The 20,100-nt window shown below is 33.4% G+C and overlaps 1 protein-coding gene across 1 annotated transcript in view; it reads left to right on the top strand.

Moving 5' to 3' along the window:
* Positions 1–13,281, top strand: part of LOC119638962 (probable serine/threonine-protein kinase DDB_G0276461) — a 30,304-nt gene extending 17,023 nt beyond the window's left edge. The window contains exons 3-4 of the mRNA XM_038036120.1: positions 8,596–8,770; positions 10,671–13,281. Coding sequence (XP_037892048.1) covers positions 8,596–8,770; positions 10,671–12,395 — 1,900 coding nt within the window. The 3' untranslated portion in view covers positions 12,396–13,281. The remainder of the gene's footprint in view (positions 1–8,595; positions 8,771–10,670) is intronic.
* Positions 13,282–20,100: the final 6,819 nt, after the last annotated feature.

The raw sequence follows: 20,100 nt of genomic DNA, 5'->3' as shown, positions 1-20,100 counted from the left end.
AATGCGGCCATTTTCAATACCAACCTGCGTACGGAAACTTCAAAATTTCAAGTCGATAACGTCATTTTTGCGATCAAAAGAGCTTCAATAGCACACATCACATAGACATGGCTTAATCGATTCAGAATTTCTAACCAAGAATACCTTTACTTTATACGATTTCTGCAGCTTCCTTTTGGATGTTGCAAACATTTTGACAATACCAGCAAACGCACCGTCTTTTGATGGCGCGTATAAAAAAGTCGCTCAATTCGGTTGAATGTATATAGCAGGCAGATACGAATAAATAAAAAACATAGGACATTTTTTCAGAATTCTGCTTCATTTTCAAACCGAAGCGATTTTCAACTGAAGCATAATTATTTGTTGTTATCGTTGTCTAGCAATCGCTTTTTATAGGGTCTGCGTTAATTGAACGAAACAAAATGGTTATTGTCGTGCCAATCACCGAAGCGAGTGATATGTTATGCCACCTTGTCTGTAGGCCGTCGACATATCTATCAGTGAAACCCCTGTTTCTGTGCAATCCTTATTGAAACAAGATTTTAATTAGATTCAGTTGCAGTAGTCCGTCTATCCGTTTATTTTTGGATTCGTAGAAATAATAGAAAAAAGCGACTTTGCATTAAATTTTGCGACTTAGTTCGTTGAATACACTCCAAAATTTGCTTAGGTACGTCGATAAAGGAATGCATAATAAGTTAAAGATTGTAATAGTATTCGACGAAATGATATGGGTAGATATTTTCACAAAATAATTGGGTATTGAAAAGAACGGCTAATATGTTCAATTTGAAAACCACAATCAACAAAAGTTGGACAATTTTGAAAAAAGCTTAGGCAATTTTTTTTTTTAATTACGCTGATATGATGTATTTTTCTAAGTGTTTCGTGCAATATAACAAATCTAATAGATTCTTTTCATAATATATATTATAAAAGAAAAAAAAAGGAAGAGCTGAATCTGCCCATGCGCGTATTCGCTAAAGCTGAACTATTAGAGCTAAGCAAACGAATGGTGTTTTCAAAACAATTGCTTCGAAGTTGCAATTTAATTTTGATATACATATATATATATGTATAAGTAGCGTGGGCATGTATTAAGATGTAAACAGTAAAGTAAAGTAACTCCAACGCACAAATGATTGCCTACTTATCAAAGCTACAAAACAGGCGGAGCAACTCCTTTACAATTGACGTGAAAGGGGTTGCGGTTTGTTTACTCACTTTAATTAGTGTTGGTTCAAATTTCATCCAAAGACATATTTCGAAAGAACAAAGTGTAAATGTTGTTGAACACGTCCAGATAAATGTTAATTTTCAATTACTTATGCTATTAAAGTCACTTAAGTGTAGTTTTAAGGAGGGAAGAAAAAACAAGTAAAAACACTAAAGCCGGACGACGCCAACTATTAAATAGCCCACAACAATACGCTTAGTATAATTTTCTTCATTTATCTTTCTGAGAAAATATTAAAAATTATTTATACGCAGGTTTTTTTTGCGAGAGTTCCCTCACGGGATGAAAAATTAAATTCTCATTGTCCTTCGTTGAAAGAGTTCATGTGTATGCCAAATTGTTACTATAGATCAATTCTGACCATTAAATATTTGAACTTGTAGGAGTGGTTGTATGCAAGGGGATTCAAACATCGGATGGATAGAGAGACAGAATTAGACCAAGGCATAAGCTGACTGGCAGACAAACCGGCAAGCAAGCTTAAATTTAATTAGAAAGTGATGCTGAATCGATCGGTGTAACAAAAGACGAGTCTGTCTCAAATTTTTGAAATGCAACAGATACATTCGCACAAACTTAATATACTCTGTATCATAAACGATTTAGGATATACAAACTTTTAGATATCGAAGCAAATGTAACGAAATCAAAATCTTTTCTTTTATTTAAACCGAATGTTTAAATGTTCGCACATAACAGATTTACTTGATAAAACCGTCCGCCTTTCTCTTATTTCTTTTGAAGTCAAGTCGTATTTTACTTTTAGTCTATAGTTGAATTTAAATATTTCAAATCGCTTGGTCAAATTTGTGCTGTATCAGGGAAACGTTACATTGATGGCACTCTAGCGTTTGTTTATGGCATATTTGCTATAATAAGGCACTCATTAACCGTTTTGTGACAAAGTTTAAGCCAACCTACCGACTTCATAAGGTTTTCGTACTGATACGTACATGGCTTTGAGAAATTAGAAATGCTGCATCCCGGCCACTTAACATTTAAATAAAACGACTGAACAGCAAATTTAAACTGCTAATGACGTCAACAGGCAGACACTTACATTATCATTATATACATTTCAATATGTGCACTTATCAGACATGTATATGGTTGCCATGCTTCTGCATACATTCATTCATTTAATTCGCAAATTTAATATATCTTCTGTGGTAGAGGAAGACGATATTGATTTAATAGTCTCTTGAAATTTCATGAAAGTAAAAAGAAATGAAATACTCTTTACTTAAAAACATACAATAAAAATTAAATAATGAAAAAATACGTACACATATATGCCTGAGCTTATAGTTAAATACGTTAAAAAAGGAAAAAACTCGAAATAATATGAAATGAAATAAAATGAAATGAAATGAACGCATTAAGCGGCTCCCACGCTATAAGCAATTCAGTAAATCATTGACTTAATTATTAATACATGCAAAATGTTCAAAAAGACATACACACATACATATATACAAGCACGTGCATACGTAGGTAAATATATGAAATTCATTTCATTCGCTTTGATAGATATAACGGCAGGTAAACGAATTTCATTAATGTGTGTATTTGTGAATTCCTTTTTTTTGTAGTTAAGAACAAATATATTAAATACGTAGGAAAATTGCTATTATTAAAAATCAGTTACAGTTTGTTGTAGTTGTCGGTTGTTTCAACATAATTACTTTAATTATTCTCTGTAGAGTTTATTAATAATAATTTTTTTCCTGGGAGTTTTTTTATAAAAAACCATCTGATGATAAACCATAATTAAAAGTAACCATATTATATTATATTTTATTTTAATTTAATATTTTTTTTTTTTTTCTTCTTTTGGCACAACTAAATATTTTAATGATTTATTTATTTTTAAATTTATTTTGCTGCCACTCTAATTAACATAATCTTTACATTAATACAAAAACGATAATACTATATATCATATGCATGTATATATGTTACCGTATCTATGCCATGTACCTTAGATTCGGAATCAGCCTTTATGTATGTATGGTTAATGCTATTGAAAAAACGAAAGCAAAAAAAAAAAAAAAAAAAAGAAATAAAACACTCCGCTCCAATCTAGTCAATAATCAATGTTGCCTGCATTTCAATGTATGCTAATTAGATGCCAACACATTCGCTGTCTATAAAAAAGAATTGTAATAAAAATGATATTAATGGAAAATACATTAAGTAAGAAAGATATATCCGCCTTAGCACGAATCTTGAATGCCCAACAATGCGACAAATATGAAAAATTATATGATAGACGTTCAGTGTTTGGTTAATCGTATGTCACTGCCCAGGTGGCCGATTGAAACCTACAATGTAGACAGAAGACGTTAGCCATCAGAATTTTTTCCAAAGTGATTACAATCTTTCACCCCTTGTGCCGGCATTTATCAGCATCTCTAATTAATTTTGAAGTTCGGTCCATGAAAGGAGCACAACTTTTATGATTGCTGCGTGTCAAACAACTAATGGATAAACAAACAGACAAGAAGAATGCACATATTTTTCTCAAAACCCCTCTCAAGCTTTATGGCGTGACCCTAATTGATTTCTTGTGGTTGACGAACAGTACGAAACGCTCAGCACACCCGACTTTCGAGTTGTAAACATAAAAACGAACTTCATGTCATGTAAGGAAAAATGTTAACGTATATGTTTAACCGCTTTTTTTATGATAATGAAAGTTTCATGCAATCACATTTGAATTAAGGTGACCAGAATTTTTATGTAGAAAGAGAATACGCACAATAGGTGATATCTACTCTTTTTAGATGGACGAAAATCTTCCTAAATTTTATTTTAGCTACCATTTTAGCTAATTTCCTGCCGTTAAAAAATTTGAAGTTTTCGATGTTTTTTTTTTCTTCACTCATATGTAAGATGAATTCCTTAGCAATGAGAAAAGAACACCGGACGGTCACTTTACTACATATGTATAAGCGCAAACAGACACTGCAGCCTGAATCAAATTTTTTGTGAACTTGTTACACATAAACACACTTAAGAACCTAGGTAAACGTAACTCATTGCAGTATATTTACAAATTATAACAGAAATGATTTCAATTTAATAACGGCACTGGATTAAGTTTAAATTTTATTTAATAGGATTCCTTAAATCCCTTTAAGCCCGATTATTTATTACAGCCCGTGGTATTTATATGTACTAAATGAAAAAGCTGTATTGGAGAACTTGCCGTAGCCTTACATTTGCTCATGTTCGAATTTTTTGTATTTCAGCCGTACCCTCGTTCTGGCCAGTAGGCCTGGTAGCAGAGAAGTAGATTGGTATCTGTGTTTAATTGCGGAAATTATTATGATGTAATGTAATTTAAGCATTGCCCTCTAAGCTGTTTACAAGTAAACTTAAGTAAGTGGTCGAAGAAGAAGTCTTCTGACATCTGAATATGTTAGCGAAGGTCAATGCCTTTCTCGATCTTGGGGTGTTGTTCGATAACAAACTTCATTTTAATTTACATATCGACTTCTATATTAATCAAGCTAGATATGTACTAGTATTTATTAAGCTGTGATCTCAGGATTTTAATTTTGCGAAGAGATTGTTCGTGACCTTCGTCAAAATATCCTTCAATAGTAAGGTATAAATGAATAAATTGTTAATACTGCATCATTAAGCAATGAAAAGGGTGCACCATATATCTGTCGGGTAATTTTCTACACAGCGCTTAAAACGAATTATTTTCTACTCGAAGCTTTAAATAATAAATTGGAATCATAAATACTTCCTGTGGTAGAAACGTGGCTACTTCTCTTTGTGAAGTACAAAAAGATTCATCCGCAATTAAGTCATTTTGTTAACCATTACTCCCAAAACTATCTTCTACTCTTTTACTCTCGTACATTTGTATTTACTGCATGCAACAAAGGATTATGCGAAGAACGGGAACCCGTCTAGCTGCAAAAAGGGGATTTCTCTTCTTCTTCTCTCTCAAATACATGATCACGATGTGATGGTGATCAGCTGCTGCTTAAAGATTACGTAGATCAAATTCTAGTAAAAGGCGTTAAGCGAACATATCTGACAGCAATGAAAAACTGAACGTTATTTCTTATGTGGAGCACACAAGTTTTTTTTTCATGGGAATTCAACCATTTTTACTTTTCATATCCAACGCACAAATACTTATAAGCAAATCATTCTTTCTTATTGCGTACAATTGTGGAAATTTACAAAAACAGAAACAGAAAATATCGCAAAGTTTAACAGAATGTATTTAAAAATCGGGACAATTTCAAATAAAAACAATTTAAGTTCCTGCTGATTAATTAATATTTGATTTTTTTAAATAGAATTGGACTACGTTACCTTAAATTGCTTGCCTTAAGTTATGTAATATTTGTGAAACAATTTGCCTCTTGTAGTATATTTTAATATTGTCTTTACATGTCATTATCCCACGTCTTTGTCAGTCAGTCACACTTTAACATTTATTCTATGCTATACGTTACCTTTTAGGGTACATTTACGCGCAAGAACTAAGCATAGACTGTTATAATTTTTCATGTCAAGTCACTTTCTTTCTTTTTGTGAAGTACACATCTTGGCACATTTAAATTTTTATTATGTTTGCATATCTTGAGCAGAGGAAAAGAAAAAGACTGAGCTTTTCTAAACTGACAGATAAATTATAAGTCAGTGCAGCAGGGCTTTATTTATGTCACCGGAGGGTGTTGCAGAAAACAAAAAAGGAAGGAAACATGAAGCATATGTATTTTGAGAGCGCACGTGTTTGTAAATATATTTGCCTTAAAGTTAATATTTTATGAGTATTAGTGTCACATAGACTTTAAGATGATCAGAATAAGAAACAAGCTAATTTTAAAAAAGTAAAATTAAAACAAGAAGAAATTGGAACGAAGGAAAGAGAAAACAGTTCTTGAAAATTTATAATCATTAGCGAATGTCAAGGCAAGTCAACTTTTCTGGTAGCAACAAGTGTTTGTTGTTACTTCTCTTCGTTGCCTTTGCTGGCATAATTTTTGGATGATGTAATTATTACGAAATAGAGAACACTTCTTAAAACGTTTGAAATTTCAAACTGTACAAAATTTAAACAAATAACTTAAGGAATGCATTAATTTAAACGATCTGACGAACACTGAACATCGGGAGCAAAGTTATCTTCCTGACTTGGCGCACATTCTTTATATATTTTTTTTCTTTTTCGAGCAAATAAAATCTCTTAAGTAATTTTTTTTATTGTAAGCAATAGACTTCAGTTTTTTTCTTGACGGTCCGTTATGTCTTCTGCCAATCTCTTAACTATCTTATTGTGACTCACAGTTAAACGTGGTAATCATTGTGAAATGTTTTATAAATAAAATTATATAAATATTGAATATATACATGATATCCTTGCAAGAAAAGTGGTGATGACACCAAAGATAACTTGCTGCTTTCGTAAAATTTTATATCCTAAAGTGCTTCCCTTACACGATATATTAAGTTGGTACGAACAGGAACCTAAGATAAATCCACTTTTTTATTGTACCAATCGGTTTTTTCTTATATTCGACAATGTACTTTTATGTTCAGTCTATAGGACCCAACTTTTAAGATTTCACGATCTCAATGATGTGTTTTGGTCAAAAAATAAATCCTGTTGAAATGAATTTGGGTCATTCTTACGATCTCTCCTCATCTAACGTTATCCTTCAAAAATCGCTATATAGTAGCACATTACATTATTCAAAGTGGTGTAGAGCATTGAACATTCGGTCTCGCGCGGCTGCAATATTTTTAATTTTTATATTTTACCTTAATTTGTTTTCAAATGTGGGTAACACAACGACGTAGCGAAGTAGATCTCTTCATTATACTTTTCGATTTTTTCTTCCTGTGTCCTTCCAATGTAGAGATATGTGACTTCAGATAGATATTTTCGAGATATTTTCATATAATTGGATGCACTAACCCTATGTTTTGCTACAAGGACAAAACCCATTGAATATCTATTCTACCGGAAAATTTTTGCGACTATCCTACTTATAACCTCATAATTCGAGAAAATTGTTACGATATAAGATGGAGTAGCACATTTTGTGTCACAATAGCTCTTTTCAGTTTGCAGATGTGCTATGTTACCAACATTGGCAGCATCACAGCTACCACTCGTGCCGGTTCTCTCTTTTCCTTCACTGTGTCTGCATTTTTTACCCGCAGCAGCTGTTGAAATGCTTGCGGTAGGCATGTACCATGCACTCCCACTTATTCAGTTATTACCACTCTTATACTGTGCGCTAAAGTAGTCGACATAAACATTTAAAAAAACAGTGTTGTGAACAGCTTGCGACTTCAAGATTGCGCGTTATGTGAGAAATAGTTGTAGAAGTAGTTCGATCCAATCCATTTTGAATAAGGTTCGTCCGTGGGGCTCAGTAAACCAAGTTTAATCAGAGCATATCGGAAATTACGATCTGCGTTATGCAGGCAGAAAACACATGGAAATCTATTAAACAGACAGATGAAGGCACAGACTTAACCCGATTCAGAGGCGTTTGTTGAATTTATTTCAATATATTTTTATTAAGTTTTCGGCTCAGTGGAGACGACGAAAAAAACCGAGAAAACTGTTACAAAGTATTGCTTAAGGAAGTTTACCAAAGTGGTGCCTTATCCAAAGTCCTAGCAGTTCAGCGTTATTACTAGGTACTTTGTCCATTTTATCGTTTGCGTATTATTAAATAATCCAGGAATGAGTCGCCCTTTTTTGGTAATATAATTTTTAAATCTCATCTCTATACACTGCTCGGAATTTAATAACGCATATTTCATTGCGCCCAGAAAACCTTGTTTAGAACGAGTTGTGAACGAGCTTCTATGAATGATGTTTATTTAACCTGCACAATGACATTAGTTATTTTTATAAGGATTACGATACTTATGTATCTTTTTTATCTTCAGTGGTCACTCTTCTCTGAAATTCGGAAACAATTCATTCTTCGTTAACAGCACACAGTGAATTGTCGAATGAAGACAACTCGTAGCATAGATTCATTACAATCTAAAAGCCAAAAGATTTCTTTATACAAAATAATTTAAAAAATGCTAGAGTTTAAATTTTTTCATTTTCAGACGCTTGTGAAAAGCCAATTTTAAGCGAAAGCATTTTATGTTCAGAGTTTAAATATTCCTCAATTGAAATTTTACTGCTGGGTTTTTTCCACAAGTCAAGCTCCAACTCCGGGCTCTCTCCACAAATTAAGTTGCACCTCCGGGTTCTTGCCACAAACTAAGTTCCACTTCTAATTTTGCAATTTCTTTCCTTAAATGAAATTAAAACTAATCGAATGAGTTCTTCTCGTGCTTTCTATTTACAGAAACAAACGAAAAGTGCAAAATCTCTTGCCATGTAAGACACCTACTCGAGGACCTCATATAAGCGGAGCTCTAGCTACTTTAGGTTCGGGCCATGCGGCTGTCACCTATGAAGATCCAGACGCTCACTTAGGTCACCATCGACCTCTAGTAATGCGTCATTATCACAATGCCGAGGTAAGTGCACCAAATTACAAAAAAGGAAAAAACAAACTTGCTTCTATTCAAAACATTACGACATTGTTGTCAAAATAAATGTCAGTATTCTTGATAATGTTGTCTATTCAGTGTCAGGCTGTAAGAAGCAAAATTGTCATCAGCGGTCTTTTGTTTGCTATTAATGTACAACATCCTGTTTGTGGTATTAATATTGTCTATCAGGTTTGCGTTAGAATGTAATAGGAAACCTTTAAAAAGATATTGAGTTCCTTGCACACACGCTTTTAATTTAAGAGATCTTTCTTCAATTAAGGTATTATGTTGAGGGTTTCGTAACGATAATGACATTTGTATTTCCGTAAGCTTTTTACAGGTTTTTAAGCGTCAAGTCATTGTCATATTCTTCCTTCTTTTTTTTCTTGTTTCTTACCGCTTTAAAGATTCCTTTTATTCTGTCTTCCTTTTTTTTTGTTTTTGCTTTTTGTATATATAACTATTTCTTGCTTACCTTATAATAAAATATCCAATTACTTGTTGTTTAAATTTTTTAAATCTTGAAGCAAGCATCTGAGAAAAGTTCTTTTCCTGAATGCCCACTCATCACTCAATTTAATTTTTCTTTTTCATTTATTCTCAAGTTTTCTAGTCTATTGGTCTTTAAGTTGCTCTACTTAAACAAGGAAATGAAAGAAACAAAGCAGAAAACGAACTGAATTGCTGCAAATAAAAACATTTGTGCTTTGAATTTTCTAAAATAAGTTTTATTTCTTTCTATTTTTAAAGTAAACTTTTTAAGCATATTTATTTGAAGCAATGATTTCAAAAACACTTAAAAGTAATTTTAAGTATTTTGCTTGAATTTCGAATTAAATTCATTTTGCAATCCAGTTTCTTATTCACTAGCTGAAGTTTTTGTTGATCAAAAGCCGACTTTTCGACTTTTCCCTTTAACAGTGAATATTAAAGTCTATCTCTTAGGTGTTTTCTTTTTTCCTTTTTTTTTTTTTTTTTCTTGAAAATAAAGCCTATCTTTCAGGATTTTCTCGCAGATAAATGTAAAACATATAATTTTTCTTTTGTTTTTTCTTCATTATAAATTGCGTAATTCATTAAGGGTGGACACCTTATTTTCTTCCATTATTATTCATTTATTTATTTCATTTGACTTGTTGTGAGTTTTTCTTTCAGCGGTTTGTCCGTTTTTCTCCTTCATATTTTTACGCTTAATATTTATTTGGATTTAATTTACACAGCAAGGCCATGCGGACATGTTTTCCTTATTCAATATATGTGCTCTTGCTGGTACCAAGCATTTAATATGCAAATGAAAGTCTTTTTACATACCAAACATTGTATGAACGAAAGGTTTTTATGACCTTTTTGCTTATTTTCTTTTCGTCTTCTTCTTCTTTTTTTTTTTTTGAAGAGTTTTTTCATATTTCCTTACGAAAATCTCTTCGGTTTATGTATGGCTTATAAAAAATCGAGTGAAAATATGTTTTTCTTATGCATGCTCACACATGTTTTTCACCAACGACCTTTAAGTTGCTAGCATTTATGCAGTATCGCAACATCAACAACAAACATCGTCACATTCGTGTGAAAGTGGAATGCGTATGTTTGGGATGTATGTGTATGCGTGTTGAATCGACAAAGAGAAATGTGCTGATAGTGAAAATGTAAATATTAAATAATTTACATGCGTTGTCAAGTAAGTATGGATAACCCTTTGAACGGTAGTCATACTCTGTGCCATCTATGAGTGCCATTACATTAAGCAAGTTGTGATTTTTCTGACAGATATCAGATGTAGTGATAATGCAGTGTTTATGTGCTTGCCTACATCCTTTCATTGACTATATCGTTTACGGAAAATGTTAACTTTTAAATCTTTCATTTTTTATTCCTTTTTGTGCAGATGTTGCATGCCAAGAGCATACACTATCCAAGCGGTTATCCTATGACACGTTCGCCACCATTTCTAGTAAGTTCTTCGCCTGGTCCGGATCCTTACCGTTCGAATGATAATGTCTACGAAGAATTGGGTCCAAGTAGAGATTCGGATGGCGAAAGCGAGCCGCCCTTGCATTCGGATGATGATTTCGCTGAAGACGAACTTTCTTTGCCAGGCGAACGTTCTTTCAATAAAGTTAATAACCCAGAAAATGCTAATAACGCGTCCACTATTTATCATGAACGTGCGCCGGCTCTAGCCACGGATCAAATAGGTCAAAATTCAAATGCCAACGCTCCTGAAAGGCACAGTGTAATGTCATCATCATCCTCCAATCAGGATTCTTCTACTGCCACCGCCGCCTCTTCAAGTTCCTCACACAACAACAACAACAGCAATGGTATTGCATCCACTAGTAGCACTTGCGCGGCCATATCGTCCGGTGTGCGCACTGGTTCTGCCGGCTTGTTAACGGGAATGTTAAGACATACTACCGCTCGTAGTAAATTTCACAATTTAAATAACGGAGCACGTAGTAAAAATGAACGGAAACCCCCGGCCTTAGCGACAAATCCAGACAACTTGAACACTTCCACTTCGACAACAGAACCGAATGACATAAGTCCCATACAGCAACTCTACGATAATAGCAGTAATTTAATGTCTTTGGGTTACGGGCAGCAACACCAACCCGGTCACGCTTATAATACCGCTCAAACGCAACTTCCAGCCTATCATCATCATAGTCTGCATCATGTACACCTCAACAACAACCGTCAAATGGATCACACACCTACTAATTTCTACAATACCATCGAAAGTGAAGTAGAACGTCGCAATCGGATTAATGTTCAGCTAAAAAATACCTCTGGAGTAGCCACTATTTTCCGCGAACGAATACAATATCCGGGCAGTGGACGTTATCCTCAACATTATTATGCAACGAATGGCAGTAATGGTTTACTAGCAAGTTCTATGCGTGCTCGCACCAATCCCTGTTCCATAGAACGTAGAAGACGAGTGGCGGCAGATACCGTAGAACCAACCTATGGCTACGCCGAGCCAGTCTATCATCATAACTATCACTATGAATCCTGTAGTACGCCATCAAGTCTACAGCAAAGATTAGGACAAACTCTAGCTTATCCTGCCTACATAGTGCCCGAGTATAGCAGTGGTAGTATAAACAGTTTTCGTCATACGTCAGCCGGCACATATCAGAATTCTACACAAATATACGCGCCCGGTGATTCTAGTTTTGGTTCCGATTCGGGCTACAGTCATCATACCCCTGCCTCTTCTATAGGGCGTCATGACTATGACGTTGCCATGCCGCCCATACCACCTGCCCCACCGGCGCCCACTCAAAAACCGCCCAGTAAACTAGCTACCGCTTTGAGTTTCAGTTGGAATCGTAAAAAAACAAATACCAGCAATTTGCTGTGTTTGCAGCCAGCCGAGACTAAACATAGAAATGAACTGTCGAGCACTAGCCCGGCAGAAGTCTCAAGTCCCAACAACAACAGCGCCAGTTCAACGATAACTTCAGGTCTAGAGAATACGACTAGCACCACGAATTCCTCATCGTCTTGCTCGAGTGGTGCAAATAATCCAACTGGTAACAATAAAAATAACAACAATAACAACAGTAGTAACGTCTGTGGCAGCAGTAGTCATGGAGAGACGTGAGAGTTGAATTGATTGATTTACTATAGCGTGGGTTAACAGACAATTCACTTGTAAAAAGGCAGTAAACGTGTCCCTCTCTACCCCGTACCCCCTTTTCCAAAACTTTAATAAACAATAAAATAAACTTTTAAAAAATTAGGGGAAATAAACGCAACAGAATACAACGTATCATTAGTGTTTAGGTGATTTTTGTAAATAATTTCTGGAACAATGAAAATATTAAATTAAATACAAAATAAAAAGGAATACCTTAACTGAAACGGAAAGCTATTGTAAATACTTTCAATTAAAAATTCGACAAACGAGGAGCTTTGTATCTTTTCATTAAGCGCATTTAACGCAATTTGTATATAGAAAAGTTTATATAGCCGAAGAAGAGAGCAAACGTGCAACTATGTAACGAACGGTAAAGCAATAATAAACTACAAGCTACTACAAGCAAAACAGAAACTATTTGGAAAGTAAAATTACTATTGTTATCAATCCCTAGCATTAATTTTTTTTTTAAATTCCATTTCCTTAAGAAAAACAAACTAATGCATAAGAAAAACTATATTTTGGTTTTTAGTCTATGGCTGTAAAAGCCAATCAAACTAAACTAAAAGTGAAAGAAGAAAACTTTATTGTGATTGTTAAACTATTTTATAGAATTCCTTCTGTATATTTCTATTTTTAGTTTGTTAGGCGTACACACACACGCACCCACCCACAACAATACCAACTTAATACATTATTATTATATTAATAATAATTTTTTATGAGTTTTACTTCTTACCCAACTTCAACAAGGTCATTATCTTTTTATTCTTCTTTGCCCTAATCATGATTTGTTATATTAGTTTCTAAGTTTCGTAAATCAGTAAACGAAAAGCAAACAAAAAGGCAACTTATTTATTTACTCTGAAACCGTTAAATAAAAAAAAAAAATTCCTTTAAAACCAATAAAAACATAAAAATACACTAAAAAACCAAGTTTATAACAAAGGAAAAACTTTTGTTTTAATTACTAAAAACCAATTAATTTTTATTTTTCTGTTCATGTGTTTATTCAATTTTTAATTTAACAACACTATCCTTTACCACAAGATTCCCTTTTCTTTTCTAACAGAATTATTGCAATCTTGAATTAATTTCCTTCATTATTAAGCTCAACATAGATTCGATTTTTTAAATGTTTGGAAAACTTGCATTTAAAACGTAGTAATTAGGATCTCAAGATCCTTCTCATTCATTTTCTCAGCTCAAGAAACACTAAGCCGTTAAGTGAATCTCAAATTTCTTCTTGTCAACCTCCTCAAGTTAACTTGGAGATTCCGCGAAACCAATGCGTTTGCCCGATTTTATACCGATAACGTTTTTCCTTGCCTTAAAAAATATATATATTTATATAAAAAAATATATTTTGATTTCTTTTGATATTGGAATAAGTGAAAACATTGTGTCCGGGCAAAGCCGAGTAACACGATTTTTCATCTGCTCTTGCCACAAAAATCGAACTTTTTTGGGAGGAAAAACATGCTAATATAATCGAAATTTGTCACATTACATCTTTATATCAATTCACTCTTCGGGATCAATTCCATCGCAAACGTAAAATTTAAACTTTGTTGACAATGTGAAGCCTTAAGTTTTCTAAGAACTTGTTTAGTTGAGAGGAGTTTCTTCCCACAGTTGGTTTATTGTATAACAGTTAAACCACGGGGTACACCACATCGCTTAATAGAGTTAGACTTTTCAAAGTGCGATTTTATATGAACAGGCAGTCGAAGAAGTGCTCCGACGTGCTAAAGCACGTCAGTGTATCCAATTTCATCAAAATATATCAAAAATGGCAACCTGTATGTTGAAAACAACATAACAAGACTCCGCTGGCAAGGAAGCTTAGGTCGATGCAGAAAGCGCTTCTGGATCCATCGACATAATAAGAGCTCAGTCTGTCTCAGTTTCTTCTGGCTTTTGTATACAACCGCACAAACTTAATATAGTCATTGTAAGACGAGTGGTATAGGGTATCGTGCAAAATTAAAGTGGCGCATAGATGTCATCTTGAATTCAAACATTTACTAGCTAGAAATTCTGCGAAAGTACCTTAAGAGAATTTCTGAAGTCGTATAGCTCAGTCCACAGCAGATAACCTTGTAATAAAATTTTCTCTCTATATTTTTTGTAGACGAAATACACGAAATATTTATTCATAGTTCTGATTATGTCAAGACAGTGTTATCTGAATGCCAGTTCTTTGTTTTTACAATGCCTTATCCACAGCGCGCGGGTCACGGCTTATGCGTAAGTATTCAAAGGTAGAAAGACTTGGTCGATATAGAAACCTATTCTGAATCAATTTATCGAGAGTTCATTTAAGAAGTTTGAAATATTCTGACTTAAGAACAATCTCTATTGAAAATGGTTTAGATCGAGATATTTCTGCGATTAGTCTTTATAAAACGCTGTTGCGAAGCACATAGCAGTAATAGTAGTAGCAGGACGATGTTTCACGCTTGTCCTTGCCCAGCTTTAAAATTATGATTGCTCCAAAAAATATTTGGCGTATAAGATTGGGCCCAAGATTGAGGCATCCATTTCCCAAGAGAAAGTGTAACGAGCACTGCACATTGCTAAAAAAAAACTGTGTCTTCTCTCTCTTACTAATATTTTCAATGTTTATCAAATAATTGATCTCTCTCGCTTTTAAGAAAGCGTAGGTATAAGTTGAGGAATATAACAAGTGTAATAAGGTGACATTTCAAGCGACCTCTCTAACACCATGCAAAGTCGTATCATGTCGTGTCGCCAGATCACTTAGTTTTGTAACCTACAACCAAAAAAAGGGGCACAATTAAAATTCCAATGTTTAAAATCAGCGCAAGGAATCTAAAACCAATTGATAATATAAAGAGAGAGTTTGCCTAGAGCAAGCTTTTTTTAAGCGCATTTACTTTTTTCAACAGCTTCCCGAGCGTTCATAAACGAATGTTTAAAACTGATTGTGATCTCTCGTAGGAAATTTGTGTTTCCTTCGAGTTTCGAGATGTATTTAATAAATGCGCTGCCCGTAAGGCACATAGCTTTCATAACACCTTCTACTTAGTTGATATGTTGATGGAAGCAATTAAGCAACCTCAATCAAACTCAGTCTTTAAAAAAGAATGCTGCGAAATGTTTTGAAATTACTGAACGTGATAAATGGCCGGCCAAGAAAAACTTCTAATTCTAATTCTTAAAGCCAGGCAATATTATATCAGCCAAGTTGAAAACAAGTTATCTCATAGAAGAAAAAAGAATAGTTTGCAGAGTTTCTCATGTATATACGCTTTTTCGCAGGGCGTGCAGAATCTACTAATGGGAGAGTGTTGCTTCTCTTAAGAGCCAGTCTTTATAGATTTGTCCTACAGTTTTCAACACCTAGATATCATAACCAGCGTAAAGAACACACATTCTTGTTTAGCGCTAGACTTAGTCTCTGCATTGCTAACTTCGTCTACCCATTTGTCCGTCCATCATGTGTACACTATGTTTCGTAAAAACGGAGACCGTAAGTAAGTTTGTAAATAGATAAACGAAATTGGGTAAAGTATTCTCAGCTAATAATCGCAAATGATGTTCAAAAATAAACTTAGTGGTTACCTGAAAGAGTGAAGTGAAGTAGTGAAGTTGTTGCTCTTCATAAATTTTTCTTTACAGTTTATTTACTTTCTTGCAGTGTTATAGTAGCAGATTCCATCGCAGCTAATAGTCCTTGCCTTTGTAATGTTAGTTATGCGGAACGCGGCGTAAAGCATTTTCACATAAGTTGTATGCATCAAAGACTTTGCAAAGTACAAAAATCTTTTTAGACATCATGATGAAATGCATGGTTTGGAGGCATAACACACACGTACACGTTTAAGAAAACTAAACTTAATTTCCTATGTAGGTTACAATGCTTAATTTAGCAAAATTTACTTTCAATTTTGGAAGGAATAAAAACGTCATCAGTCCGATATAAACCAATGAAAGAGAAGGGTTCAATTGAAAATGAGAGTATAAATTAAAAAGTAAATGGTTTAAATAAGGCGTCGAGTGAAAAATCGACCACTAGGGGGAAATAATTTTAAGAATGATGTAATTGAATATAAATAACAGATACAAGATTCAATGATCACTCATTAGTATAACGGGTTTGTTGGACTGACTATCATTTAAAAGTTCTAATCTGAAGCGTAATTTTGACAAACGCTTGAGAAACCTCATACAGTGATCAAGAATTAAAATCAATTTAATTGTATATTTTTTAAATCTATTTACTATCCCAAATTTATTTCCCCCGTCAGATACTATTCACTTATGCCAACGTTTTTTCCAATCCTCGAAACAGTTGTTATAGCCGATTTCCGGAATGGCCTTCAAAGTTCTCTTCGAGCTTCCTTAGATGCTAGTGCTTTAATATTTTAGTCTGAATATCTATTCTCTGGTTAAATTAATATTGATAATTTTCTTCGTTTGACATTGTATCTCTTTAATTGCGTCAAGGCATGAGGTTAAAGAAGGTGCTCGTGAAGAGATAAGGCAGAAATTGAGTTGTTTTGGAGGTTTGACACGTTTCAGACTCAAAGTGTCTTTTAAAATGTTGTTAACAAATTCAAATTTCAAATACCAACCGTCCATATTCCCACAAAATTCCAGCAAAATCTCTAATTGTTTATCCGCGGCTTTGAAGAATTGAACCCACCGTAAACTTTATCCATAAAAGTTGATGGTTGACGGTCGTCCGAGATGTTCTTCGTCTTCAACCTGTTCTCAGCCTTCTTCGAACTCCTTATACCACTTGTACACATATTTTTCCGATAAAGTCAAAAGCTCTCTGCAACGTCTTAAACGTTTCTGCACAGGAAATTCCATTTCGCCTCCTTTCCTTCACAAAGTTACACATTATAAAATTCAGAAAAAATAATTTTTGTGTCGTACAAAACGCAGCTGAAACACCGATCACGTTTAAAGTGTGAAATTTGGGAAAGATGTCTGCCACAGAACTACCAATTTAGAAAAAAAAAATTTCTTATATTCGGTATACCTGCGCAGTTTAACTTGAAAATTTATCTAAATTTTTGATCACATTATTATGTAGTGTAAATTGCCGGAAATTGTTAACAGTACAGCAGAAAAAGGATTACACGTCTTATGAAATATTAACGCGAAAAAACACAAGAAAAACGCAGTTCGCCACATTGGTATCAACTCAAGGAAGCGATTAGATAAAGGGCCAGCAAGTATTTGCAAAGTTTTACTGTCGAAGAGAAACAAGTCGGAAGTTTATTAGTTTCTTTTTTTAATTAATTATGATATCTTCTAGAAAGATTACAGGCGAGCTGCTGCGTACCGATTTAAAAATGTATGGATCGTTCTGCTCATATAACGCAAATCGTCATCATTACAAACCTGCAGTAATTACTAATCATTCGCATTTACGATGTTTTCAATTCAATGCTTTTCGACTTATAAAACCCTTATGCGGTTGGCGTCGTTCTAGTTTTCCCTACACATACAACATATTTCAACTAATTGTTATATATATGTCCCTCTGATTTATGCACGGTAGTTTACATATATATAATTCAAACGACCGTTTAGCTCTGGCGACGTATGTGGTCGCAAATATAGAGCAAAACCTCTTCAAAGCATAGACGAAGTTGTCATAAAATCTTTGAATCACATAAGTAACTTGCTTATTTTAGAAATTCATTTTTTCATATTATTTTTATATTATTATATTTAAGAAAAAAGCCACCTTTATATTGCCTGTGTATGCTTATGCATATGCATCTTATCAAGGCCCGCATTTAATTTTCTTTAAATTCTTTTGTTGCGAACAATTTCAAGCACGTGGTATAGGATATTTTTCAATTTTCATTGCATACCGTAGGGCTTGCGAGGTTTTCTCCTCCCGTTATCGTATAACAGTAAATAATTATAACAATTATAGCGTACGCGTACAACCCAACAAGAACTAACAAAAAATTGCTAACTGACACTTAAATACCAACAATTATTGTATAATTTTTGCGCCAAATTAAAAAAGGAAATCACGTTTGATCGTTCATTACAAGATGGAGTATGTTTACTTTCATAGATACTGTGCATCGCGTAAACTTTGATACAACTTGGCAGCATCTTATGGGTAGTCGTATGAATTAAAAATGATATCGTAATAATTACAAGCGAATACTTGCACCGCTTTACCTGATTATCGAAATATTCCAAGCAGGCAAAATGTACTTAACTCGAACTTAATACTGGAAAAGAATACTTAAGGAAAAGAGAGAAACAGTCGGTGTTTGCTAGATTACATGAGAAGAAACTTGAGACCAAGATGTCTTTTTTCCAGCCAAAATTTTGCGCGGTAATCCCGATCCAGATTTATGTACAGACTATCAAACGTGACTAAATCATATCCGTTGTTCATGTTGATTAAAAACATTCCTTTATGGAATCTCCAATCGATACATCTAATGTACTCCTTGTGATGAATGTAAAAAAAAAGAAATAAATAATGTTTTCTTTACATGATTTCTTCTAAAGAAATCTTTAGATAGCATTCATATCTCCTAAATCATCTTTTCATATTCATTTAATGTACAAACGCCCATATACATTACACTTATATTATCATAATTAAATATCTCTTTTTTTTGTATTACGAAAATATAAAAGAGAAAAGAAAAATATTAAAATTAAGAGTAATTTTAAAACTCGAATCCTGGAACTCTATTAGGTTGTAAAACAGTTGTATAATAGCATGAAAGACATAGTGATTTTTGTGAAATAGAAATATTTTCTATATTATCGCTAAAGTATATAATCCAATGATGATAATTTAGCTTAATATATAATATAAATACTTTTGAATAATTAAATTTAATATAAGAAAATTTTGTACTTCCTTGGCTTTTACTTATTTACTTGTTTTGGTCAAGCAAAAGACTTCACTTAAATTAATTAAACCCTTTTTATATGAAAACAAAATGAGCACATTACCATGTATCCTAATGATAAATACATACATACCTACCTATATACGGACAGACATATACAATATTCCACGAATAACGTTTATAACGTTTATATAAATGGAGGTAGTTAAGGTGTAGCAAGCATTTCAAAAATATATACATACATACATATGTATACATGAGTTCCTTACTTACTTAAATTCTCGTCTTCTTTGACTTTGTTTTACATGAGACGAGCTTTAAAATACTTTGTTTGTCTTTTTTTTATCATCCTTTCGTTAATCAAAATAAATTGAAACTGTTTTAAATTCTTTTTGGGATTACATGAGAAATGTATCAAATGTATCCATTGCAGCTGAACAATCATTGCTAATAGTATTGTGGCAAAATTCAGAGAAAACAAAGAATAGTAATAATAAAGACTATATTATATAAATAGATCAGAGAAATCCACAAAACTAATGATTAAACGAAAAAATTATTGACATAATTTTAATAGAGTTGCGTAAGAACTTTAGAACAATGAGAGATTAATTCGTCGTTAGTTGAAAATTTATGTAAATAGAAAAATATAAAAATTTTAATTATCTTGTAACAGAGAACAGACGGTAGCTGAAGAGAAGAAAAGCGTGGAAGAGAAAGGAATTTAATCCCTACTTTTAAATTTGTTCTATTTTAATGGGAGTATAAATTGAACCTTTAAAAAAGTGTAGAGTCGT

Source organism: Glossina fuscipes, unplaced genomic scaffold (genome assembly GCF_014805625.2).
Source record: "Glossina fuscipes isolate IAEA_lab_2018 unplaced genomic scaffold, Yale_Gfus_2 111, whole genome shotgun sequence".
NCBI lineage: Eukaryota > Metazoa > Arthropoda > Insecta > Diptera > Glossinidae > Glossina > Glossina fuscipes.
This window is presented reverse-complemented; position numbering and strand designations above follow the sequence as displayed.